Genomic DNA, 24,505 nt, shown 5'->3' with positions numbered 1-24,505 from the left:
GTTCACCATGAGATGGTCCCGAGTCATCTTCTTCTGGTTCCTCATCTGCATCTATCCTCTGTGAGGTCTTCACCACGTAGTAATTTTTCAACAATTTCATCGTCGGTCAGCAATTGGAAGCCTTGATCATTACATATAAAAAATTTTAACCAACCAGAACTTGCGATAAATATTTTGTCACTATCAAGCTTCGTGTTTAATTCCAATGCTTTTTCACATTAAATGGGTTTTCCAGAACATGTTTTAACACAAATGCGGTATACATCTCACAAAGAACGGCTTGAAACTAGAAGTAAGCTATCCACAACCAGTTAAATAAACGGAAAGGGTTTCACAGAATTTCTTAATTAGATATAAGCAACCCATTTAGTTATCCAGACTAGAAAAATTTGTGGCTGTGTATTTTTATAATATTTCATATCGAAAATAGAATTTCTGGTACGTCTTCCACACTATTGACCGATTTGGTAGCGGCGAGTTCGGAAATTATTGTTGAAATTAGGTAAACATAGTTTCTTAATCCACGTTCGTAGGCAGATACGATGTAACAAGAAAACTCTTTTTTAAAGCGTGAACTTGTATCAGTTATTTATTCTTAAAACGCGTTTTCTTAACAAGCACGTGTAATGATGACACAGACACAACTGAATCACGAACAAGCTTCGTTTTAATTTTTTTGGCAGCTTAGCCAGACTTACGAGCGTTGCTGGACTTGTCGACTTGTCGATTATTTGAGAGCGCTGCCTCACTTGGGTAGACCTCTGCATTTAGATTCCTTTGTAAAAAATCTTGGCATTGTAATAGTCACGAACAAGAGTAAAGATATCATCAAAACTGTTGAAATTCGATATGGAAAATGATTCGGAACAAGCAACGATGGGTGACTACTGAAGACATATTTGACGTCGCAGAATAGAAGAAAGTGAAATTTCATCGTATTTAATCAATGTTGATCCAAAGACAATATAATGAGAGAATTTTAAATAATCTATATAGATTATTAAAGTTTTCAAAAATTACTTTGCACATATGAAAAAAATTATTTTGTTGCCGACAACTCGCTTTTTTTATGAATAGATTAAATGAAAGTTTCTAAGGGATTATTGACGCGAATTTTAATTTGAGTGTTTTTTTTACCATCGAAAACCAGTAAATATAAAATATGAATTTTCCTCGTTTACATTTAATTTGTCGCAACAATAAAACTACGTGCTATATCTTTAATATTACAATTTTCAAATTTTATACTGCAAAAATGGTTATAAACAGCTAATTGAAATTTTATTATGGGATAAAAGTGAATTTTTATCGATAGCGTAGTTATTAAATTTTATAATATACAGGGTCGGGCAAAATGGGTAGAACACCGGATTTGGGGTTAAAAAAATCGAATTCATTGTTATGGTTTGGTATTCATTTGTTGCAAAATGAACAATAATTGAAAGTTAAATATTTATTCACAGTAGTTGTACAAAGTGAAAATTTACGGCTGCCTGACAATATCCTAATCTGTCAACAAATGACAACTGAATTTTGAATCATTCTGCAGACTTGAGAATATGAGACATTCTGTCAGTATATGTATCATTAAACAAATCGGCGGCTTCTTGTAATGCAAACAACAATAAAGTAATTCTTACACGTGTACTTACTTACGATATGATTAATAATGTGATAATTTCAAATATCTTAAAAAATCAAATTTGATAAAGCAATTAAAAAAACTGGAGGTTCAAACTTAATTGTTTAAATGTGTATTTTTACAAAAACAATGTATATGTTATTTGAAAATCTAGCGCTGCGCACAATTTCGGGGAATCCCCGGGTTGAAATAAAAAACGCTAAACCGAAACAGCATTAAGCGGAGTCTTACTGTACTAACATTTGAATTTGATGTTGTTTACTAAACCGTAACCTTTACATCAGCGACGTACTAAACCTGTTATCAGTAAATTCAGTAATACCATATCTACTCACAAAATGTGATACATTGAAAATATAACCATATCTAAAAAAAATCTGTAATCACATAGTGTACGTAAACATTTATTCGAAATGATTTTTCATAAATATCATAATCAAGTCACGAATTCGGTGAAATGTATGATTTCAATAACAATTAATGCTTTATAGTAAAACTTTTGCATATTTGCAGCCTCTCACCTTTTATATGCCACCACGTGTTTATTAATACGAAATATTTAGACCTGGGTCGAAACCTTCAAAAATGGCAAAAACTGAAAAAAATTATAATAGGATGAAACTCATTGGAAAAGAAGGGAATATAGTAAAAATGGAAGGAAAAATAAATTACGGGCAGGATCTGAGTCCGGGAAATGGAAAGGGGTGAATTTTTAAGGATAAAAAATGCTTTATCTCCATTTCCGGTAAAACTACAAGTCCTATGGAAAAAAGTTTAATAACAAAGTTGTTGATAATAAGATTTAAGATCTACAACTTTTGTATTTCCAATTTTTTCACATAACCTCAAAATTAATGTTAAAAATTCAAATAACTAAGTTTTTGATTTTTTATTTTTGTCGTTTAAAAAAAAATTCTGATGTAAAGCAAAAAATAAAAAAAAACTGGGTTCAAAAATTTTTTTAATCATGTACAATTTCATCAAAAAATTGTGATTGTTGCAATATTTTTCAGGTAAAAAGTTTATCTTTTAAATTCTCATTACATTCATGTCATAGAATATCTCATAAAATATAAATATATATCTGTAAATCGTTCTATTGAATTTAGATACTATATTCTGAATACGTTATTCATCATAATATTTTTAAAAACATTAATCTTGTTATTTATAAATATTATCTTGAATTCTAATCAATAATCCATTAGATCTTGTCTCTTCGATGGTATTTCTTTATCGTTAGATTGGACAAACCAATTCTAGTTGATCTTCGAAATTTATAATCTTCGAAAGACCATCACCTTCTTTGTCTTTGAGCATTTTGAACCATGTTTTCGGCAGTCACATTTTTAACTGATTACGTCCAATTTCACAGCTACAGCAAATAGTTTTAAGCAGTACTTCCGGAATTAATTCCTTTGCTGTGAATTTTGGCATAATGTAACGTTGATATTGTTTCTAGCCCCAATCTATTGCCGTCAGTTCGTTTCCCGATCAAGATTGATAATATGCCTTTTAACAATGTTGTTCTGATGCTATTTCTGTGGGTAGAAGGTATACCAAACTAAAAGAAGAATTTTCGCCAACTGATATTTTTGAAATCTCAATTGATTCAGTGCTATTTTTCCATTTTTACATTTTTAAATAGACTTAATGAACCGTAATCCAATTTTTATATCTTCTTTACTTGTATCTCTTTCATAAAAAAAACATGGCCACTTATCTACGAAACACCTTTCAATGGGCTAAAATTTTCCGTAGGTCACTCAGGTATACATCTACAAATATTATTTAAAGAAGATTGACAACTTTCTTAAAATATTGTGATATCTTAAACATCAACCTTAATAACTTAATTGTTTGTGAATTTTAGTATTTTATTTCGATTTATAATTTTTTCGTTTATCAGTGTAACATGTACTCATAACCTCACGTTTTTTGATTTGAAAATTTTACATAATCATAAGAAAAAATTTTCGAATTTGAGTTTTTTTCAATTTTATACATTTTCTGAAAACATTTATTACAGTAAAGTATATTTTTCTTAAACCATGAGAAAGTAGAGATTTCAACGAACAAAAAGCGCACTGACTTTATAAAAAAGCTGATATTATGACGCGTGAATTTTCGATTGAAATTTAGAATGTTTTCTTGATATTATGTCAAAATAAGTTGAAAAAATAAATATTTTAAATCAAATAAATTACAGTGTATTTGGTACATGAAAAGCTATGTTTTCGTAAAATTTCGTAGAAAAAAGAATTTTTGGGAAAAAGATAAGAATAAAAAATCAAAAACTTGGTTATTTAAATTTTTCACCTAAATTTTGGGGTTATAGGAAAAAATTGTCAATACAAAATTTGTAGATCTTATTATTACCTACAACCGGAAATCGAGATACACCATTTTTTACCCTTAAAAACTAACCCTCTCCCAATTCCCGAACTAAGATCGCCCGTAATTTATTTTTCCTGCCATTTTTATCATATTCCTATCCTTTTCCAATGGGTTACATGCTATGTCACTTTTTTTGGTTTCTCAAATTATCGAACCTGGTCTAATTGAGAAATGTTTCAGCCTATTCTAATTACTTCAACTTTCATTAAATTGGAACTATATTATGTAAGTTGATGATAATTTGCAGTTCGTGCAATAAAGTGGTTGTTTGCTCGATATTCATAGTTTTAATCAAACAGGAAATATGAGAGATATGTCTTAAATAATGAATATGGAGTAATTATTAAAATATTCAGCAATATTAACGTTTATTGATAACGACCTTAATCAAAATTACATGTAAGAAAAAACTGTTCGCACACCTGTTTACCTCGAAGGTGTATTATTCAATGATGTAGTATTTAACGATATTATACTTTCATTGAACATAGCTTCTAACTGAGAAAACATAATTTCAATAAACCGTGAAGTTGTAACCTCCGTGTCATGTGCGAGTATATCTTTTCCTGAATTTGTAATTTTTTTGTTGATAATTTTTTCAACAAAAAATGCAAACATCTGAGATTGACTTCAACATTTCTTCCAAGTTTACGCCTAGATATTCAACGTTGATTCATTTGATATGTGGATATCATCACTGAAAACAAAATGCATGAAAGCATCAAAAATACTACTAAGGTGTAAATTAGATGAATAAGGGAAACTTATTCAGAAGAAGTTGAAATTTGAGTATTTAGGAATAGACATATCAGGGTATATGACATTGAAATAGAGGTTATAGAACCCACAACCTGACATAGTTAAAAGAAAAAATTTACTTGAAACAACTAAAATTAGAGTACTGCATTGAATAACTGGATGCTAATTACATAAAAGGAATGGATCGAGCGTATCAGTAAGATGGATGGTAGAAGAATATGAAGGTTATCTAAAAATTTGCAATTTAATTTAAAAACAAGACATTTTTAATGTGATAATTTTGATTTTTCAATTTTCTCTAAATTTTTAAACCCTTCCAAATAATAAGATATTCTCTTCATAATAGCCATTTGCTTATACGATAATATTATTGTATGATGGAAATTTCTCCTTCACAAGAGAAATGGCGTTCTCCTCATGGTGAAGCAATTTCTTTCTCCTCAATTACGATCCCTTTTTTGCAATTTCTCATTGTCTTAACCTTTTTTCAAGAGTGTAGTAGTAGATCCAGGTTTCATCTATAGTGGTCCAAAATGAGCAATCAGTTGAGCTGACGATAGTTTAATATACGTGCGGTTTTTGGTATTAGGCACAGTAAAGCCTTTAGTAAGGAACTACTGAAAGATTTTGTGTCCAAGCTGATTCATAAAAATTATAAGATGAATGTGAGGAGATCACAAGAAATCTGAAAAGGTCGCAACAAAATAAGCCATAAGCCGATAAGTTGTTTCTAAATCTGTCTCTATCTTTACCCTACTTACAAGAACCCTCACACCGTTTATCAAATCTATTCTGATATTGATTTTACTGTTGCTGTTTGTTAGACTCGTTAAAACGGATGGACCCATTTAGCTAATTTTGGTCTTGTCACAAATTAAATTTCTGAACGCAACCATAATATTTGACATTTGACAACCAACTAATATGTTGATCCATCCTCTATGTCGATCGGTACCTCAGAGTGCATCCTTCTATCTTTGTGAGTGACGATTACCGCTGCGTGCTGATCTCTTGTGATAGTGACAATTTATTGTTAAGTGCGCGAGAATTTTTCTCATATTGATTAATTACAATTTACGATGCCGAGAGAAAAAGATCTGACTTAGGACCGTAGTCAATCGAACGTGCGAAGAGCTACCTCACCTGCTAAGTGCACTGTGACCAGCGAGAGACAGATAAAGAAAATAGTCATTTTCTTATGTCAGAATAGCGAACAATCATAAAGAGGAAAACACAAAGGAGATGACGGTTTCTGGTATGTCTGACCTTTGAACAATGGACAATTGAACTTAGCGTATTCGAGAGTCGAAAATCGTTATCTTTGTTTATTTACGATCCACAAAACAAAAAATATAGTTTATTAGAAAGCTTAAAATTGATTAATAGACTGTATCATAACTGTGTGTGTCTGTCAATATCAAAATTAAACCTTATAAATAGCCAGAATTTGCGGATAATTCTGTTTTGTAAGAAAGCAACATCATGTGTAATTAATCGAAAATAATAATAAAACTTCATTCATATCAAGCATTTTTTTATTTGTCTTAATAAAAAAAATTCCTTGTATTATACAGAAGTTTACGTCTTTTATTTTTTTATTCTTTTAGTCTTTTATTTATTTCTTTATTATCGATTGAGGCAATACGAAGTTTGCCGGATCAGTTAGTACATTATAAAAATATTTTATAATAAAACAAGATATTATAATATTATAAAAAAGGTACGTGATTACGTGGGACAAACATCTTCATCTTCCAAAAATTGATATAAATAGATACGAGAAGTTGGAAATTAGAGAAATATATAGAGAAGTAGATATATATTTTGATAAATACTGAAATATGTCGAAATGTCAAACTTTTACTTGTTATTTTTAACATAATCAAGAGACCTAAAATCAAGATAAATCATCTGGAGAAACAAATAGAATTCCAGAAATTTAGTGAACTCGAGTAATGACAACGATCTGTCCAGATCTGCCTATTACAAAAGCTGTCTCTTCCAGATTATCTAAAGGCAAAAGCACGTTTGGTTTAGGTTCTGTGGGTATTTTTTCAACCAAATGTTTAGGTTTTCTAACGAATATTACTCATATTAAAACGCTTTGATATCCTTCGCTAATTACAATTGATGTATGAAAACAAGTATTCGAAGAGAGTTCTGATTCGTACCGACGCGAGTGTCCACCATTTGTTCATTTTGATCTCATATGATCGATGCCTGTACGCTGTCTGATTAGCTAAATTTCCAAAAAAAATCACTCTCAAGATATCACATTAGGACTTAAACATGCGAAAGATTAGCATAAAGATAGTGCCAAAAATTCTTACCCAAAAACAAAAAGCGATCTGTAAGGATTTGTTGTGATGGCAGAAACTACAATGTTAGCAGTAGGTAGAAATGGGTGAGAAATGTGAGAAATTCTTCGTTAGTATTGTAGCGGATGGTTTTTCCTATGAAATCCGAATTTGTAAAGAAAAACTTTATTGATTGTGCAGACTACCACCCTATAGTCCCGACCTGCGACTTTATTTTCCAATATAAAGTCATAACTCAAGGAAACCCATAGAGAGGAAGTCGAAGTAGCTGTAACCGTGGTTAATAGTAGACGCTCGTGGTGGTAACGTTGGAATCGTTGTATTGAGACTGATCATACAATAATATGGAAAAATTTACTTTCTCGCTTTTTATTGATAATTTTCCGAATCACCACAAGTGATATAAATGTATTCCGAGATTTTACAGCGTATTTTCCTACAAGTTTGTCGTTCTTCCTTTTCTCATGTATTGTATGTACTAATAAACTTTTTTTTGTTTCAGTGCCAGTTGCTTCAGTTTAAAGTAAGTATATATGGTATTTTAGGTAAATATAACTAATATGATGGTTATAAAAAATCACATGACAATAATTAGTATACTGAAACTAATATAGAAATAGGAGCATTTTTTAATATATAATTTTTAGAAACTTATGTCAAAATTGAAAGTAGATTCAATGTATTGAATAAGATTTTGATTTTCTTCGTGGAACCTTCGGTAGATTAAAGACACAAAAAAAAAACGCTAGAACTTTCAAAACACGCTTACCTGCTATTTATTTTTCAACGGATCCGCATGATTAAAAGTAACTGTAGTTGAACTATTGAAATCATTCAAAATTAAAAACTCTCCATGTACACTTTTTCGTTGAAACAACTCTCTCAGAAAAATAACTGCATAAGGGCTCGTCATTCAGTAGTAGTCACTCAATAGAATCTACTCGTCGATTATTTTTGTTGAAAAAGTAATCTCTTAAAGCATAATGTGGTGTTTACTCACCTCACTAACTTACTCCAACAGTTTCATTAATGTTTTTACATTTACTGACATTTGTCATATAATTTATCGTATGTATCTCTTAATATTTTGGATAACAAGCTTTCTTGTGCCATTTCAGCTTGTCTGTAATTTTATCGGGAATTTTAAAATATTATTTCATCATTGATTTTTGACTTTGACCTATTAAAAATTTTGAAATTCATCTCTGGTAACCCGCAATGGCCATAGAAAACCATCTGAAAATTTCAAAGAGTATAGTAAAATAGATTTTAGATATAGCATCAATCCTAAAACTTTGGAAAACTATTTATAATAATCACTCTCCCTTTTTATTATCTTTGGAATAAGTTGATATTTGACAGATTTGCAATATGAAATGTTGAGGTTATTAATATTTCAGATTATTTTGAATTGTAATTTTCAGGACTCTCTAATGGTCTCCAAAGTCTCTCTACTTATGGAATTTCATGAAAACTTTCCGATTCCATCTTATTTTGTATGTATGGATTTGGGGTCTCGTATACAATATTTACAGCTGATCCATCAATCCCTCTTATTTTAAGAAGTCTAGATTGTGGGATGGCTTTAATTGCCAAAAATCCTCATTTTCTATTTCATACCCACCCAGATGTAATGTTCCTTAGTGTTCCACACGAGAGAATGTGGATAGAGGTTTCGTCCTCTGTGTAACAAAATCTGCACTCCGCATTATCTGCTAGGTCTAGCGTCTTCAGTGGCGCCTTTGTTGAGGCGATAGCACCCCGATAGAACATCTGTTAGTATTCGTAGATTGTTCTTACATAGGTTGATACATTCAGCAGCTCTATTCTGGTTATAGTTTCCCAGAAGAATCTTTACCTGTCTCAGTCCCTTAGGTAGTCCCAATAATTGGTTTTGCTCCTATCTACCTTCTTTTACCATTGCTCTGTAGCCGATACCACAGAAGGGTACGAATCTCATGAAGGGCTTGTCTGTCTTCGTTTTAACGAGCTTATCAGCTATTTCCCTTCACTCCGGTGTGTTCCGGAATCCATTGTAGGGTTATTTTATTGTTCTTATCTAGCTCGTTTAATTTTTCTAGGCAATCTCAAACGAGTTTATCATTTTATTATATTGAAGATTAGAGCTTTAATGGCACTATCGGACAGGATGATGATCTCCTGTTAGTGATAGTTCATCTCTGGATTTAACTGCACACATTTTTCAATTGCATAGATTTCTGCTTGAAAAATACTTGGTGTGCTGCCCAGGCTTTTAGAGTGTTTGGTTCTGGGCCCGTACACTCCTATTCCAGTTCCGTCTGCTGCTTTTGATCCGTCTGTATACTATTTAATGACATTTCTGTTAATTTCTTGAGGTGAAGTTTCTCTCAAAGCTAAACTTTATCGATGTAATGTCCTGAGGTATGTCACGAGGTTGGTCATTATTTGGGAACGAGTTTTCTTTGATAATTCCGTCCCTGAATGATGTTTTCTCTGCCACGCTTTCCAGTACTATGTGGAGAGGTGGGAGATTTATAATCATTTCTAGTGCAGCTGATGGGTAAGAATTCATGGCCCTTTTATCTTATGTTAACAATTCGTCTCTGAACTTTATAGAAATTTTCCGCTTTCAGATTATTTTAACAAATTTAAGTGTGTTTTCAAAAATTTATTCTATCTATCTGAATTTAAAAACAATTGCAAAACCTTCAGATGCCAATAAAGTGGGTATGGAGTATTATTATACTTAATAAAAGTTCAAGGTCTCAACGATTTCTCTCTCTCTCTTTCTCTCTAAATCTTCCTTTCTCTTTTACATTATGACATCATCTATTGTGATGTGATTAATAAAAATGTAATTATTATGGTCATAAAAGTGAATTGGGAATGATTTTATGTATAGTACAAATTTTGTGAAATTTTTAATTACAGCATTTTAACGTTAAAGATCAATACGTTTTTGAAGTGCTCTTATTTATTGTTACAAAAAAAACTTTATTGCATATTAATATTGCATTGTTTTGTCTAGTTTTGATTTGATTTCATTATTTTGGTTATTGTGAATATTTATCAAAAAATATTTAATTTGAATTACAATTTGAATTTGTATGAAAACGTGATTCTTATTTTTAATCACCGTTGCATAACATGTACAACCCCAATTCTTGAAATATGAAAATTTATTGTCCAAATTAAAATACTCTCCATAAAGTGTAAAAGTAGATGGACGTTATACAGCGAGATTGAGGTCACATTTGAATAATGTTGCTATTCTTTCAAATTACACAATATAGAGATAAATAGTACGAGGTTGTAGCTATGATAATCATATGATACATACATATCTAAGGTATTTCTATTTAGAATTCTAAGAGTGCATTTTTTCCTTTTATGCTAACTCCGTTGTCTAACCTCTACAATTGTTCAATTGCAGTCCGCTCCATTATCAAATTTCATCTGTATGATCTGATAATATGTACTATCGTGCGGTTTTTCTGTAAACTAAACAGTATCATTGAAGTAGATTTAATACTACGTTTCATTCTACAGAGTAATGATATTTTGAATGAGTTTGGAAAATTTACTAAGATGTAGGTCTCATTCAACAAGTGACCAAGACCTATCCTAACGCAGAGTTTTCAAATAAACATCTTAAAAATGCTGTTTTTTCAATATATGGTCTTCGCATAACGTACCTGGCAGTTGAAAATGTGGCGTTTATTAATGCGCATCTCATTTTCACAAGTGAAAATAGAGATTTCCAAATAATTTCAAGAGCTTTATTTTTTCACCAAGTTTTAAACTCTATAAAACATGAATAATACGCAGATCAATTTATTGCTGTGCTATATTACGACGTTATGCAGTCGTTACAGAGAGACACTGAGATGACAGGAAGATAGGAAATACCGAAAAAATTGAGGAATCTTATTTAAATGATATTGACCAATACAAGCTATAGAATTTTAGTGGGACACCATTTATCGGATATATGTATAGTGAGAAAAGAAATAAACAGGGCAACAGACACCCTCTCTACAAACCTATTTAATATTATAATAGAAATGATAATAAGACAAAGTGACATACAAACAACATGTTCCATCTTTTACCATAAACCACAGTGCATTGTACGAGGATGTATTGATATCTAGTTAGCCTAAACCAGTTTAATGCATAAACAAAAATTTGCGTTACCATAGCAACGAACAATAACTAATTAGAAGTGTCAGTGTAAAGTTTGACGTCAATAAAGTAAACCAGAGTTACGCAATAAATTAAATGAAAAAAGATGTCCACCGAAATTGTGGAAATCGAAACATTGGAGTATCGAGCCCTCATCAAATACCCGTATTTAAATGGGTTACGAGGTAAGCAGATTTACGAAGATATGCTTAATATCCTTGGTGATCAATGTCCTTCGTAAGCAACCGTTAAAAATTGAACTGCAAGGTTCAAAAGAAGTAAAAGAAGCACTGAATATTTCATACGAACGCCTTCATCATATAGTTCATGTCAATTTGGACATGAGAAAAACTGCTGTAAAATGGATCCCCAAATGTTTGAATGTTGACCAAAAGCGTGCAAGGGTAGAAGCATCGCGTTCGATCTGTGCTCGATTTGAAAACGATGTAGACTTCTTGAACCGAATTGTTACTATGGATAAGACTTGGGTACATTTCTACGATCCAGAAACAAAGCATCGATGGACTGGCGACACTCTGGTTCCCCAAGACCTAAGACCCAAAAGTTCTTGCTTCAGTTTTTTGGGATTGCCATGATTGATTTTTTAGATAAGGGTAGAACAATAACTGGAGATATTCGACATTACTGACTACTCTACGACAAAACATTGAAGAGAAAAGACGCGGAAAGCTATCCAAAGGTGTTTTGTTTTTGCAGAACAACGTCCCTGCACAGAAATCTCATGTTGCCATGCAAAAAATTCGTAATTTAGGGTTTGAATTACTAGAACATTCCCCATATTCACCAGATTTGGCTCCGTCCGACTATCACCTCTTTTCTCAACTGAAAAAAAGTTTGAAAGTTCGTAAATTTTCTTCTAAAGAGGAGGTAATATAAATGCTGTGGAGGTCTGGTTTGCATAGCAAGAAGAAACATTTTTTTTGAAAGGTCTAGAGACGCCGCAGGTTTGCTGTAATAAATGTATCCAATTAAGAGGAGAATATGTTGAGTAATGAAATATTTTGACATTGAAATTTTGTTTGGTTCTATAGTAGGCTAAGAATTTTTAATATATCCTCGTATATATTGATGACATAATTTTAATAATAACAGCGAAGAGAGAAATGGAAAAGGTTTTACTAAATTTGTGGTCGAAAAAAAAATAAGGTTTGGCTCACAAAGAAATGTAGATGCGCTCTGAAGTCACATATGAAAGCAACAACACTAAATGGATAACAGTTGGGAAAGGATATAAAGGTAATAAATTTTATTATCTACGAGTAATCATAACATCTACAAACCTAGAGGAAAATGATAAAGATATGGGAATTCTAAAAAGTAAAAGAGCGGTAGAATCGCTATCAAAAATACTAATAGCAAAAATTTAGTCAAAGTCAGATCTTTTTAAACAATTGTAAAACCAGAAGTTATTTATGCATCAGGAACATGAACGCTGACGAAAAAAGTTGAGAATTAATTGGATATATGGAAGAGAAAAGAATCCTCTGGAAAATATAAGACGAAGTTAAAATAGCAGAAGGTATTCGGAGAAGACCTACAAACAGGGAACTAAGAATGATATACATAAGCCTAAAATTACACAAATAGTTGGAGCGCAAAGAGAAAGATGGTTTGGACACATTGCCAGACTGCTACAGCAGAGATTGTGCTAAGGAAGCTGGAGAGAGTTGAAGAGAGGAAAAGTGCGATCAAAGGAAAAATGACTACAAGTCAGTAAATATTTATTTCAAGTGTCAATTTGAATATTGTATTTTGTGACACATGAATTCAATAACTCATAAATTTCAAGACAGAAAAATTCTTGATTACTTGATTCTCCGATGAAAATAATGATAAATAGTTTAATACTACATTGTAGAATGAACTTTATCGGTGAGATCACTCTCTTTAAGTATAATTAGATATTCTTCTTTCAGTAACTTATCATTTTAATGCTTGATATGTTTTCTTTTTCTTGATAATGATTTGTCTTTGAATTTAAATATGCTCCAGGTTGACATGTACTACCACTTGTCGTTACTGTACTGTCACAAATGAAAGCTAATTACAGCTTTTTTTAAACTCTTCTCCTCATTTTGCTTCGCTTTGTTTGTTTATTCCTATCGAGTAGATCTTGCAAATACTCCTCTGGGTACGATCATATTGGACAGTTCGGAAGCACATCTGCCTTGATAGTATCAGTGGAACAGAGTCAGGTCAGCGACCTTGCGTCTATGCTCTAAGCTGTCCAAGTTTCTGCTCTACTCTGGATCGCCTATAAGTCGAATTGATCTCTTCTGTATTGAGTAAAGCATCTTCGGTATATGCTTGGGAGCCGAGCTCCAAATGTGCGAGCAATACTCCAAAGATAGACGAATTTGGGCCTTGTAAGGATTAGAAGCTGTTACGGACTATATAGTTTTTAAGTCTTAAAGTAGGCTTCAAATTTATGTTCCAAGTTGGAATTTCTGGAACCGTTGGTGATTTTCATACTGAACAAACTATTTACACTACCAAGTTATCGTCTTCAGAAACTGAAGGTAAACGAAAATCTAATAACTTGTTCCTTACATATTTTAAATTAGCTATGTGCTCTTTAAACCAGACAATAACGAATCTCTTAGTCTGCTCAATATACTTCCCGTCACAATTACCACAGCCAATTTCATATATACCACTCTTTTCCAAATTTGGTATTTTATCCTTAGGATTACCCAATAATTGTTTTAATGTATTGTTGGATTTCTAAAATAATTTAAAACCCACTGTGTTAAATATTCCTTCCAATCCCTTTACGTTGGATAATTCGGCCACGTGACTATGTGAAGACATCTTGGTCCTAACCTCAACACCCAACAGGCGAATTTCTGGATTTTGTGATATTTAATTTCAAGGAGGGATCAAATTCTGAGCTCCAGTGCCAGCCTGAGTGAATCCGCAATCTCGCGAAATTTGATTTGAGATTTGAGGTACTTAATTTTCTCAAATCCATTTCAAACTTTGAACTATTAATTAAAATCGATGTATTTTTTGTCCCTTAAATTCTATTTTGATTGAAAAAGCTCATTTGGCCACAATAATTAGAAAAATAAAATATTCTTTCCAAAAAGACATACATTTGAGGCTTGTTACATTTGATACTCTTATATCATATTTATTATTATTATTTTTCCCCAGACACTTTTCTTTTCCTCTAATTTGAATTACTACGAAAAATGGATTCGCAATACACAATAATAGCATATAATAAAGGTTTTTCATGTCAGCTAGTTTTTGCTGTAAATCAATATGTTCTTAGGTTCTTAGGTTTTAAATTTAAATTTAGTTTCAACGTTACTCCGAGCTTGCACAACCAACATCGAAGGAACTCATCCATTCGAGATGGCAGACGTTAATAACGAAGTAGACTGATAATTTTTATATAGAATGCGTAATTAATAAGTAATTGCATTACTCATTATTTGATATTTTAGTTTTGATAGAAAATTAATTCTGTTCATATTAAGACCAGAAATATTGTGTTTGATAATAGAAAATCATCATGGTGTTATTTGTGGTTAAGTTAATAGGCGTTAAACAATCTCTAATCAACCATAAAATATATAAAAAATTCTATTGATTTTAGTTTTAAATTGTCAATGATGCGTAACAAGCACGCGAACGAACATCCATTAGTAAAGGAAATTATCTAAATTGAAACTGTTACACATGATTGAGTGTCTAGCAAAGACGTACTGATTGAAAACGAAAGATGGATACTGTTCCATTTTTCATCTCAAGCCGTTGGATTGTGCGATAATCCTCAACATATCAAGGAAAATTGAGCATAACTAAGCCTGTTTATCGCAACCAATAGAATGTATGATTATGTAATAAAGTAACGTAATTAGCTAATATATCGTTTAAAAAAAATTGTCGAAAGAAAGTTTTTTTAATAATATATACGAGGATTGTTCATAAAATAAGATTCCCAAGGTGCTGCAGACGCTCTGAAAGCTGGAGCTTCCATTTGATTTTCACGCCAGATGCGAATTATGCGCTATGATCCGTTTTTTGTGTGCAAAAAACTCCTCAGGTAGACATTAATTCCCAACTATGTAAAATGTATGGGAAAATTGTATGAGTGTCCAACATGTACGCAAATGGTGCAGAGAATTCAAAGACGGACCAACAGACGTCAATGACGAACAACCTTCTGGCCTGCTTTCGTTTTCGGACGAAGTGGAAGAAGCAATACTGAAAGATCGAATTGTGACAGTTTGAGACATCAGCCTCAATCCTATATTCACAACTTTTTGAGAGACCTATTAGAATATGCAAAGTTTTATGCAATGACAACAAACAACAACGTGTGGAGCGGCCCCAGTGATTACTATCTCTTAAAGACTCTTACAGCGGACGCATTTCACAACCGACGAAGAGATGAAAGAAGAGGTTTCAAGCTATCGTCTCGGCACCGCAGCAGACTTCTACCACTTAGGCATAGAGAAGATGGTAGACCGAATGCAAATATGTATTGATCTAAACGGCGATTATATGAAAAATAGAGAGAAGTCTAAGTTTTCCAAACATGTATTATTCAATGCCTATCAACATATTTTCCTTGTTGAAAAATGTGAACTTCATTTTATGGACAAGTCCCATAAGTGCACCATTACTACATTTTTTTAACAGTACAATCTCTATTGATTAAATTATAAATACAAACAACAAGACCGCATAACTTTTTATTTAATTTTTACAACATTAGGATCGTTTAAATAGTCGGTTTCTCTGACAATAATTATGTTTGAATGTCATAAATTATTCCTTATTATCAGTAATGAGTTGTTTATTTCAATCAGGTAATTTAAAACTTTAATACAAGATCTAACAATTATAATGAACTGGTTTCTTTGCCGTTCTTGTGGTAACACTGGATCAATCGTATTCTACCGTATAATGAGGTAACTCTACTCTATACATCAATTTTTTTCGCAGTTGTGTGCGATTGTTGGTTTTTCTCAGCTCAGATGCGTCTTTTATATTTACGTAATAATGGTGCTCGTCAGAAAAATAGAGAAACCTAGAGCAACGCTTCGCGGTAAAATTTTGTGCGAATTCAGGCAATTCGGTGACTGAAATTTACGGTAAAAAATTGCAAATGTTTAATTATGATAACCGTGCACAAGTCCTTTTCATCGGCATAAAATTCAAGGAGAGCCGTAAAAGACGTGCCCTAATCTGTCAAAATCGTTGTTTCTGTGATGTGATGGCTGTGAACTAAATATCAACCGTGAAATTGTCTGTTCGGTGGAGTAAAAGCAACTCGAATTTTAATCCCGGAAGAACTGATCCTATGTTTCTCTATCGCATTGCTTTTTTCAATATGATTCAGTATGACTCTGAACCGAAGCATTAGAGTCAACTGTGACTAAATTCAAATGATCCAAGACCAAAAAAGCTCGTGTGAGCAAGTCGATAGTGAGAACAAGGCTCTTTTCCTTCTTTGACAGTCGAGGGGTGGTCCATAAGCCGTTCGTTCCACTTTTAAAAAAGGATCAAAAGAGTGCGCCCCCAAAATGCGAACAATCGAGTGCCGCTTCACTACAATGTATCCAGAGCCAATGCTTGTTGAGTGTGACGCAGTTGTAACTTCCAGACAAATTTCAATGCAAAAGTAGGCACCCTATTCTCTGGATCTAGTGGCGAATTCTTTCTCTTCCACAAAAACAAAAACCCCGTAAAAGAAACATATTTTGATTCGATTAAAGATAGCTAAACAAGTCTAATATGATTACGATCGGACAATACAGTAAAAGACTTCCAGAATTACTACAACACCTGAAAAAATTGCTATTGAATAATGTTATAACAAAATCATTTTAGAGCATCAGTCTTATCATTCAACTATCAGATCTAGATTGTTTACTAAACAGGAAAGGATGAGGGGCTAAGGTGATCGTAGAAGAAAGATCACTTATAAGTTATATATACATATATATATATATATATATATATATATATATATATATATATATATATCCAAAGAAAAGCAAAAGGGTTTTTAGCTAAAAATCGCCCTAAATTTGATCGATGAAACATTGTAACAAATGGTAAAAAACCCTTGGATGTCAAATAGAGTTTTGTTGAAAATGCTTGTATATCCTATCGAAAAACTGCCCTACATGAAGTTTATGTTCGCAGACTGAAATTTTGTTAAACCATAATGTGAAAAGTAAATTCCAACCCTCAATTTACAAGTAATATAGTGTTTTCCATTATAACCAAGTTTATGTTGAATGGTACAGTTAATTACTAAAATTGTATGTATTCGAGGGACTAATTCTAGATATATGCAGAAACATTGAATACAGAGGTAATAAGAATTGCAGGTTGCTGTTAGAAATTATTGAATGAAGTTTTCCAAGACAGATGGATTGGGAGAATCAACACAATTTATCGTCTTCTGTTATTTTTTGGGGATATTAAAAAAAAATGTTGACCATTATAAAAGCTGCCAATCGGGATGAATTGGGAAATAGAAAACAGTCTGTAAAATATTAAATCAACAATTGAGTAATGCCATGTCCAATTTTTCAATAGACTTATACGTATATTATTCTCAAAAATTTCTATTCAAGATTTATTTATTTATTCAACAACAGAAATAGAAATACTATTTATCGAAGAAAAATAGTAATCCAAAATATATTTGGGTGATTCCGTTCTAACTGTGATTTTTTGTATTCAAAATTTCAAGATTTTAAAATTTAACTTTTCTAACTTTTTTATGCATATTATTCATCTATTTTACTGTAAAAATAAAACTCTAAGAGGAATTTACTACAACTTCAAAGTATCACGAGCAAGACACAAATGTCGGATTTTGAGTTCCACGGTACTGACTCATTTATCCACGGTACTGACATGGTAACTTAAGATATTAAACAACAAGTGCATCAATTTTCCTCAGTTTGATCATAAACATTAGAATTTATAAGGTAATTAGTTTAAATCATTTGTTACGACAAAAAAAATTAATAATTTATCGGTAAATTCTAGGAATGGACATGACACGGTACTGACATTCAAGTGATGTAGTATAAGTTTTCTTTAAGTGGCAAGTTATATTGTATAAAAATAATGTTTAAATATCTTAAGAATTATTCAATTAACACAAAATTTTTATTAATTGATTATTAATTAATGACTAGTACAAAAAAACAATACAGGACATTGAATATCACAGTTATAATGGAATCACCCATTTACGCATAGTGCACATTCAAAACGCTGCAATGCGGCGCTTGCCCCTCAGACGCGGCTTTTTATTTGTGTACATTATGGTATTTTATGGTGTCACTGATTTGCACTAATAACGATGTCGCGTTACTCTCAGGATGTTCACGTGCTGATCACGCACTGATGAATGTTTTGGTTCACATTTTTCTTCTATAAATAGAATATAAATTTAGTGAGTTACTTTATTTTACAAACACATTGTATACCTGAATTGATATTCTCAAATATTTATCTACCTCTATAAAATAAATAAATAAGGTAAGAATTATGCGATTGTAAAATGCTAATTTTTGGATATCTTCCAATGTAATCCAAGTTATTTTTCCCTTGGATATGTTACAGTAGATGAATTTGGATATAAACGTATACGAATTATGTGAGGTATTTTCTTCCAAGAAAACAAAAACAATTTTCCGGTCAATAAAGTCATGGTCATAGTATTTTGAAATTCCAAATTTTTATTTAGAAAAGGAAAATGATTATTGGTTAATATCATGATGATTTGCCAACTGATTTTGATGCCGAACTTGAAAAAGAATTAAGGCATTTGTTGAAGAAAACAATTTTGTTCCATCACGAAAATGCACCTATTTATGCGGTCACTGTTGATGCAGAAAAATTACGAAGTCAATTACGATTTCCATGCTTTACCTTCCTCCCATTAATTGTTAATTGTCTTGACGATAACAGACAAATGAAGAGGTTACGGCAAATATGATTACCTGCTTTGCGGAACTTTCCAAAGATTATTTTGTGGATAGTTTGTAGAAATTAAAAACTCGTCGAGCTAAATGTTAGAGTTAAAAAGAGATTTTGATAACAAACGAACTATTTTTTTTTTGTAATACAGCAGCTTTTCCATTGTAAAGTCATTCGTTTTTGGGTTTCATTCTGAAATTTGGAATATTTTTCTGAGAAAGATCCGTTTATAACAATAGTATTGTGGTAAATATATCTGTATTTGTGTAATGAATTTTGGTGGCTTTTTCAGTATTCAAGAAAATCGAAAAGCGATTAAAGAAGAGGAACAACAGTATGCAAAGTTTCAAGAAATTATTGTTAGTTGCAAATCGCTTAGCAAATATGAAGGAAAGACGTTCAAAACATTGCTACCACAGGTAATACATATAATACAATCTACATTATACGCTGCATTAGTATCATTTAGAAAGTTGATGGTAGTTAGTGTCTTGGTTCGAAAAAAATATAATAATAATTGTATAAAATTGAGGTTTGTAATTTAATTTAATTAATATGTTTGAATAAAGTAAATAGATAATTATTATAGAAGTGTTTCATACATATAACATCACTCAATAAGTCGTATGACTGACACATAGATGGCGCTGTCATTGTCAAAACCATATAGCGTTTATAAATACTAACTTTCAAAAAACTATGTCTAAAATTTCATGACATTTCGTTTAGTTCGTTTAGCCAGAAAAAAATTACAGCCATTTAGTGAAGCTACTTATGTTATTTTTGAAAACAATTTTCTGTATTAATTTATCATTGCTTCTTGATAAAAAATACTGTACAAGTTCAGCAATGGCTTCAAAAGTGTCATCTGGACACTGCTCTATCGAAATGAACCATTTGTTATTGATTTGCTGACTTTGAATGTGATCGTACAGACAATGATGGTGGAAGTTCTGATCGTCAAATTGAGGTGATTACTCCAGAAACCATCAAAAAAAGTTCACAAATGTGTTATATGTAATCGTTAATTAAAATTGCCTGAGATAGCTGAGGTCGTAAAAATATCAGAAGGCAGCATGTTTACAATTATGCATGAACATTTGACCGTGAGAAAGCTTTTCTATAAATGGGTGCCACGTTTATTAACAGTCGATCAAAAACAACAACGTGTTGATGATTCAGAGCAGTATTTGGCCATGTTTACAAGTAATAAATCAGATTTTTCGCGTCAATATGTGACAATGGATGAAACATGATTACATCACTTCAATCCGGAATCTAAACGATTATCACTTGAGTGGACTGCAGCCGGTAAACCACGTCCGAAGCATCCAAAGACACAACAGTCAGCTGGGAATGTTAGTATTTTTGAATGCGCATGGAATATTATTCGTCTCCAAAAGGAAAGACAATAAATATCGAATACTACATTGAGTTGTTGGATCGTTAGAATCCAAAAATCAAGGAAAAACGGCCTCATATGTCGAAGAAAAAACCACTGTTTCACCAAGAAAATGCACCGAGTCGATGGCAACAATGGTTAAATTGAATGAATTACACTTCGAATTGCTTCTTCGTCCACCGTATAGTCCAGATCTGACCCCCCAGCGACTACTGGCTATTCGATGACCTCAAAAAAATGCTCGCCGGAAAGAAATTCAGCTCAAATGCAGAAGGAATTGGTGAAACTGAAATCTAATTTGAGACAAAAGAAAAATCCTTCTACGATCACGGCATCGAGAAGTTAGAGAAGCGTTGGAATGATTGTTTTTTTCTGGAAGGAGATTACATTGATGAATAAATTCGATTTCAAAATAACTTAATCCCATGAATCGATCTGATTCACAATTCATTATCATGAGCCGTCAAGAGAGCCTATTTTGAAATGTATTCTGAAACCCAGAAGTTTTTTCAGCTTTAACAGGTGGGCTGAAAAGTTTGTGGTCATACAATTTTGAAATACCATTTTTATAGTACGATTTGTCTTTAGCCTCAACATAGGCGCGAAATGTATGTCCCATTGAGATTGAAGATGGGGGCTTTTGAAGCCTTATTCATATAATTTTGCCAACATTTTCTTTGATCTGTGACGTGGCGCATTGTCTTGACAAAACAGCACTATAAATGGGGCCGTTGTTCCGCGACATCGTTTTTCATCCTCTCCAATAAAACTACATAATAGTCGTTGTTTATGGTTTTTCTTTTTTGAAAATAGTCGATCAATAATATACCATGAGTAATATAAAATGAAAATGCCATAATATTTCCAACCGCTTTGGAGTCGGATTCATTAATTCATTTGAACAGGGTTTTCGCATACCCAAATCTTCATTCACAATATGTCAGAAACGTTCCTTTGCTATATTTAGTGTCTCAGATATCTCAATCAGCTTCACATTATGGTTATCCAAAATTATATTGTGGATTTTTTTATGTTTTCGTCGATGATATCCTCTTTGGGGCGTTCATTGCATCCATCGTCGTCAGTATTTATTTAGACTAGCTTATTTTTCATTGATTTTGTTGGAACGGAGTCCGATTAATGTGTATCAAGCCATGCCTTGGCTTCAATGACATTTTTTCCTACCAAAAAGCTCTATTAACACACGAAACTTTTTATATCCATTTTTTTCAAACTAACAAAAGTTGATTCTCTCAAAATACTACAACTCACAAACTAAAGATACCGCAGCTGTCAAATTTATCCACATGTTTTTTGAAGGTTAGGGTAATTGAAAACTATATGGAATTGATACTAGTAGTGCCATCTATGTATCAGCCTACGCCCAACAAATAAGACGATGAGGTACACTCGCCTCTAGTTCTTGAAATTTAAATATTAGAAATGAGTTTGTTTGGAAAACGGTTATTCAAAAGTGGCGGTTGGATATCACCACTAATGCGGCGTATTTGGTGAACGGACTAATTCTAGAGAAAACAAGAAAAAAAATTTTTAAATATATACGAGGGTGTTTTGTAATGGAGAAGGAGAAAATTTAGTAACGAACAGCAAGAGTATCACAACTAAAATATAAACATAGTCGCCATTAACATTCAGATATTTGTCATCTGCTGATGTCACAGTCACAGTTGTTTGCATCATCAATTGCTTGTACGTACCAACGACCTGAAAAATCTATTTTGTCCCTATTTGCTAGATCGAGGTTGGACATATATGATACAGGTCTTATCTAAAAGATATCTGAAATATTTCACAAATCATGAACTTTTGTACCAATCATCAGACTTTTCTCTAATCAATTTTTTTGAAATTTATCTCAATAGAATGTTGAGATATTGAATTATTCAGATTATAACAAAGGAACAAAATAAAAAAGCCACTTTTCCATTTTACAGTTCATAGACTTTGACATGCAAATATTTTTTATAAAATGCTTAAAAAAATTTTGATTTTAATCAAGAATGATGGTTTTAGGTTATGGCAGCAATAATGGCTGGTTCATTACACATTGCTGTGGGACTCTCGTTATCTTTTTCTGGAATATTAGTGCCAGCGTTAGACAAGGATCTACAAAATGGTACAGATAGTGATGGTCAACTTTACGCAACTAAAGATGAATCTGCTTGGATCGGTAAAATACTTTAGAATCAATCATTATATCATTCCATTTTTTCAATTAGCATTTAAACAAATATTTTGTAATCAATAATTACTTTCAAATTCATTTTAATAATAATAATTTTAAATAACATGATTTTTTACACCATTGTTTGAAACTATATTGCAACGTCTCGAAAAAAAAAACTAATAGACTTCTAGAATTTCTTATTTCTTAGATCTTTTATATATGTTTATATTTGTAAATGGTCTTGATTTTTTGATTTTTGTTTTAAAATTAGTTTTTTTTAATAATTTTTAAACAACAGATAAAAATTTGACGTTTCGACTACTTTCAGTCTTAATTAAAATATGATATGACACCGACAATTAGAGTATTTTAATTAATCCATAAATCACCTACACCACGAATATCAAAACAAAAATAAAATCAAATTAGAAATCTGTTTTAACAAAAGTAACTAATTTTTTCTTAGTTTTTACATCCCAAAAATATGTAGCAGCCATCTATCAAATTATTTGTACTTGAATTAAAATTTACAAAAAATTTACTTTCTTATGAGTGTATTCCATTTCTAAAAATTCTCTTTTTTATTAGATTCCGCTTCAAGAATTCTTGATACTTTATACTGCAAGGGATTTCTTAAAAAGAATAAAAATTCTGACTCTTTCTTATTCATCTTTGAATCCGTTTGCCTAATTTTTAAGCACGCTTTTCCAATTTCAGAAAGATCGTTGCACGGGTATCCACTTAGGAACGCGGATCACGACCTTTACCTACCTACTCCACGCTCAGAATTAGTTTAAAGCTCAATATTTTAAAATGCAAAGAAATGCACCATTAATAACAAATGCTTTCATTTCATTGAGGTTTTCAATGTTCAAAGGTTGGATTAAATTGAAATTGTTACTTTAAATCGCTTCTTCTCTTTTCCTTTCACTTTTTCAAGTGTTGGATGAGAGCTATTGTCCCTCTTTTACCCATTTAATCCACTGTTAGCAGATTACTCGAAGTTTAATAATAACGCTTGTTTGAAAATAACCGAGAGAATAACTGTCGTTATTTACTTTGTATCATATGTTCAGTATTTATTTTATATTTATGACGTCACGCAATATGGCAGGCCTTACTGAAATGTTTAAACTACCTACAAAATTTTTGAATTTTAAATAATTTTCTTCTCCATAAATATGGATTAAATAATAAAAAAAATTATAATAAACCTTTTATATAAATTATCCAAAACTATTTTTTTCTCAAATCCTATAAGTACCCTATTTAAATAATTAGATAATAAGTGTTTAGTAATAAGTGTTAGTGAATAATTTAATGTGTGTATAAATTCAGAAAAATTCTTTATCAAATGAATTGAATAGCGGAAATGAATCAGAAAGACATTGCCAAATAAAAAATCATATCATATCAAAGTTTATTTACCTCAGTCAAAGTATAAATTTCTCTGTCATTAAAACAAAAAATAAAAAGAATATTTAGTTTATTAGAGATATTATGGATTTAGATTTTTATAAATATATAATTTTTTGTGTTTTATAGCATGGTTTAGGACTTGAACACCAGTTCCCACTCAATCACCAGTTGAATTATGACATTACTATATAATTATTGTTTATTAAAGTGATATATACTAATACACTTAT

At 31.7% G+C, this 24,505-nt stretch overlaps 1 protein-coding gene across 2 annotated transcripts in view; it reads left to right on the top strand.

Annotated features, from left to right (window-relative positions):
• LOC130895994 (facilitated trehalose transporter Tret1-like) overlaps positions 1-24,505 on the top strand; it is a 104,321-nt gene that overhangs the window by 64,575 nt on the left and 15,241 nt on the right. For both annotated transcript variants that reach the window (XM_057803701.1, XM_057803700.1), the window contains exons 3-5: positions 7,619-7,639; positions 19,559-19,685; positions 22,703-22,859. In XM_057803701.1, the coding sequence (XP_057659684.1) occupies positions 7,619-7,639; positions 19,559-19,685; positions 22,703-22,859 (305 nt within the window). The remainder of the gene's footprint in view (positions 1-7,618; positions 7,640-19,558; positions 19,686-22,702; positions 22,860-24,505) is intronic.

The sequence above is a fragment of the Diorhabda carinulata genome, chromosome 6, assembly GCF_026250575.1.
Source record: "Diorhabda carinulata isolate Delta chromosome 6, icDioCari1.1, whole genome shotgun sequence".
NCBI classification, from domain to species: Eukaryota; Metazoa; Arthropoda; class Insecta; order Coleoptera; family Chrysomelidae; genus Diorhabda; species Diorhabda carinulata.
Note: the sequence above shows the minus strand (reverse complement) of the source record. Positions and strands in the feature narration are given on the sequence as shown.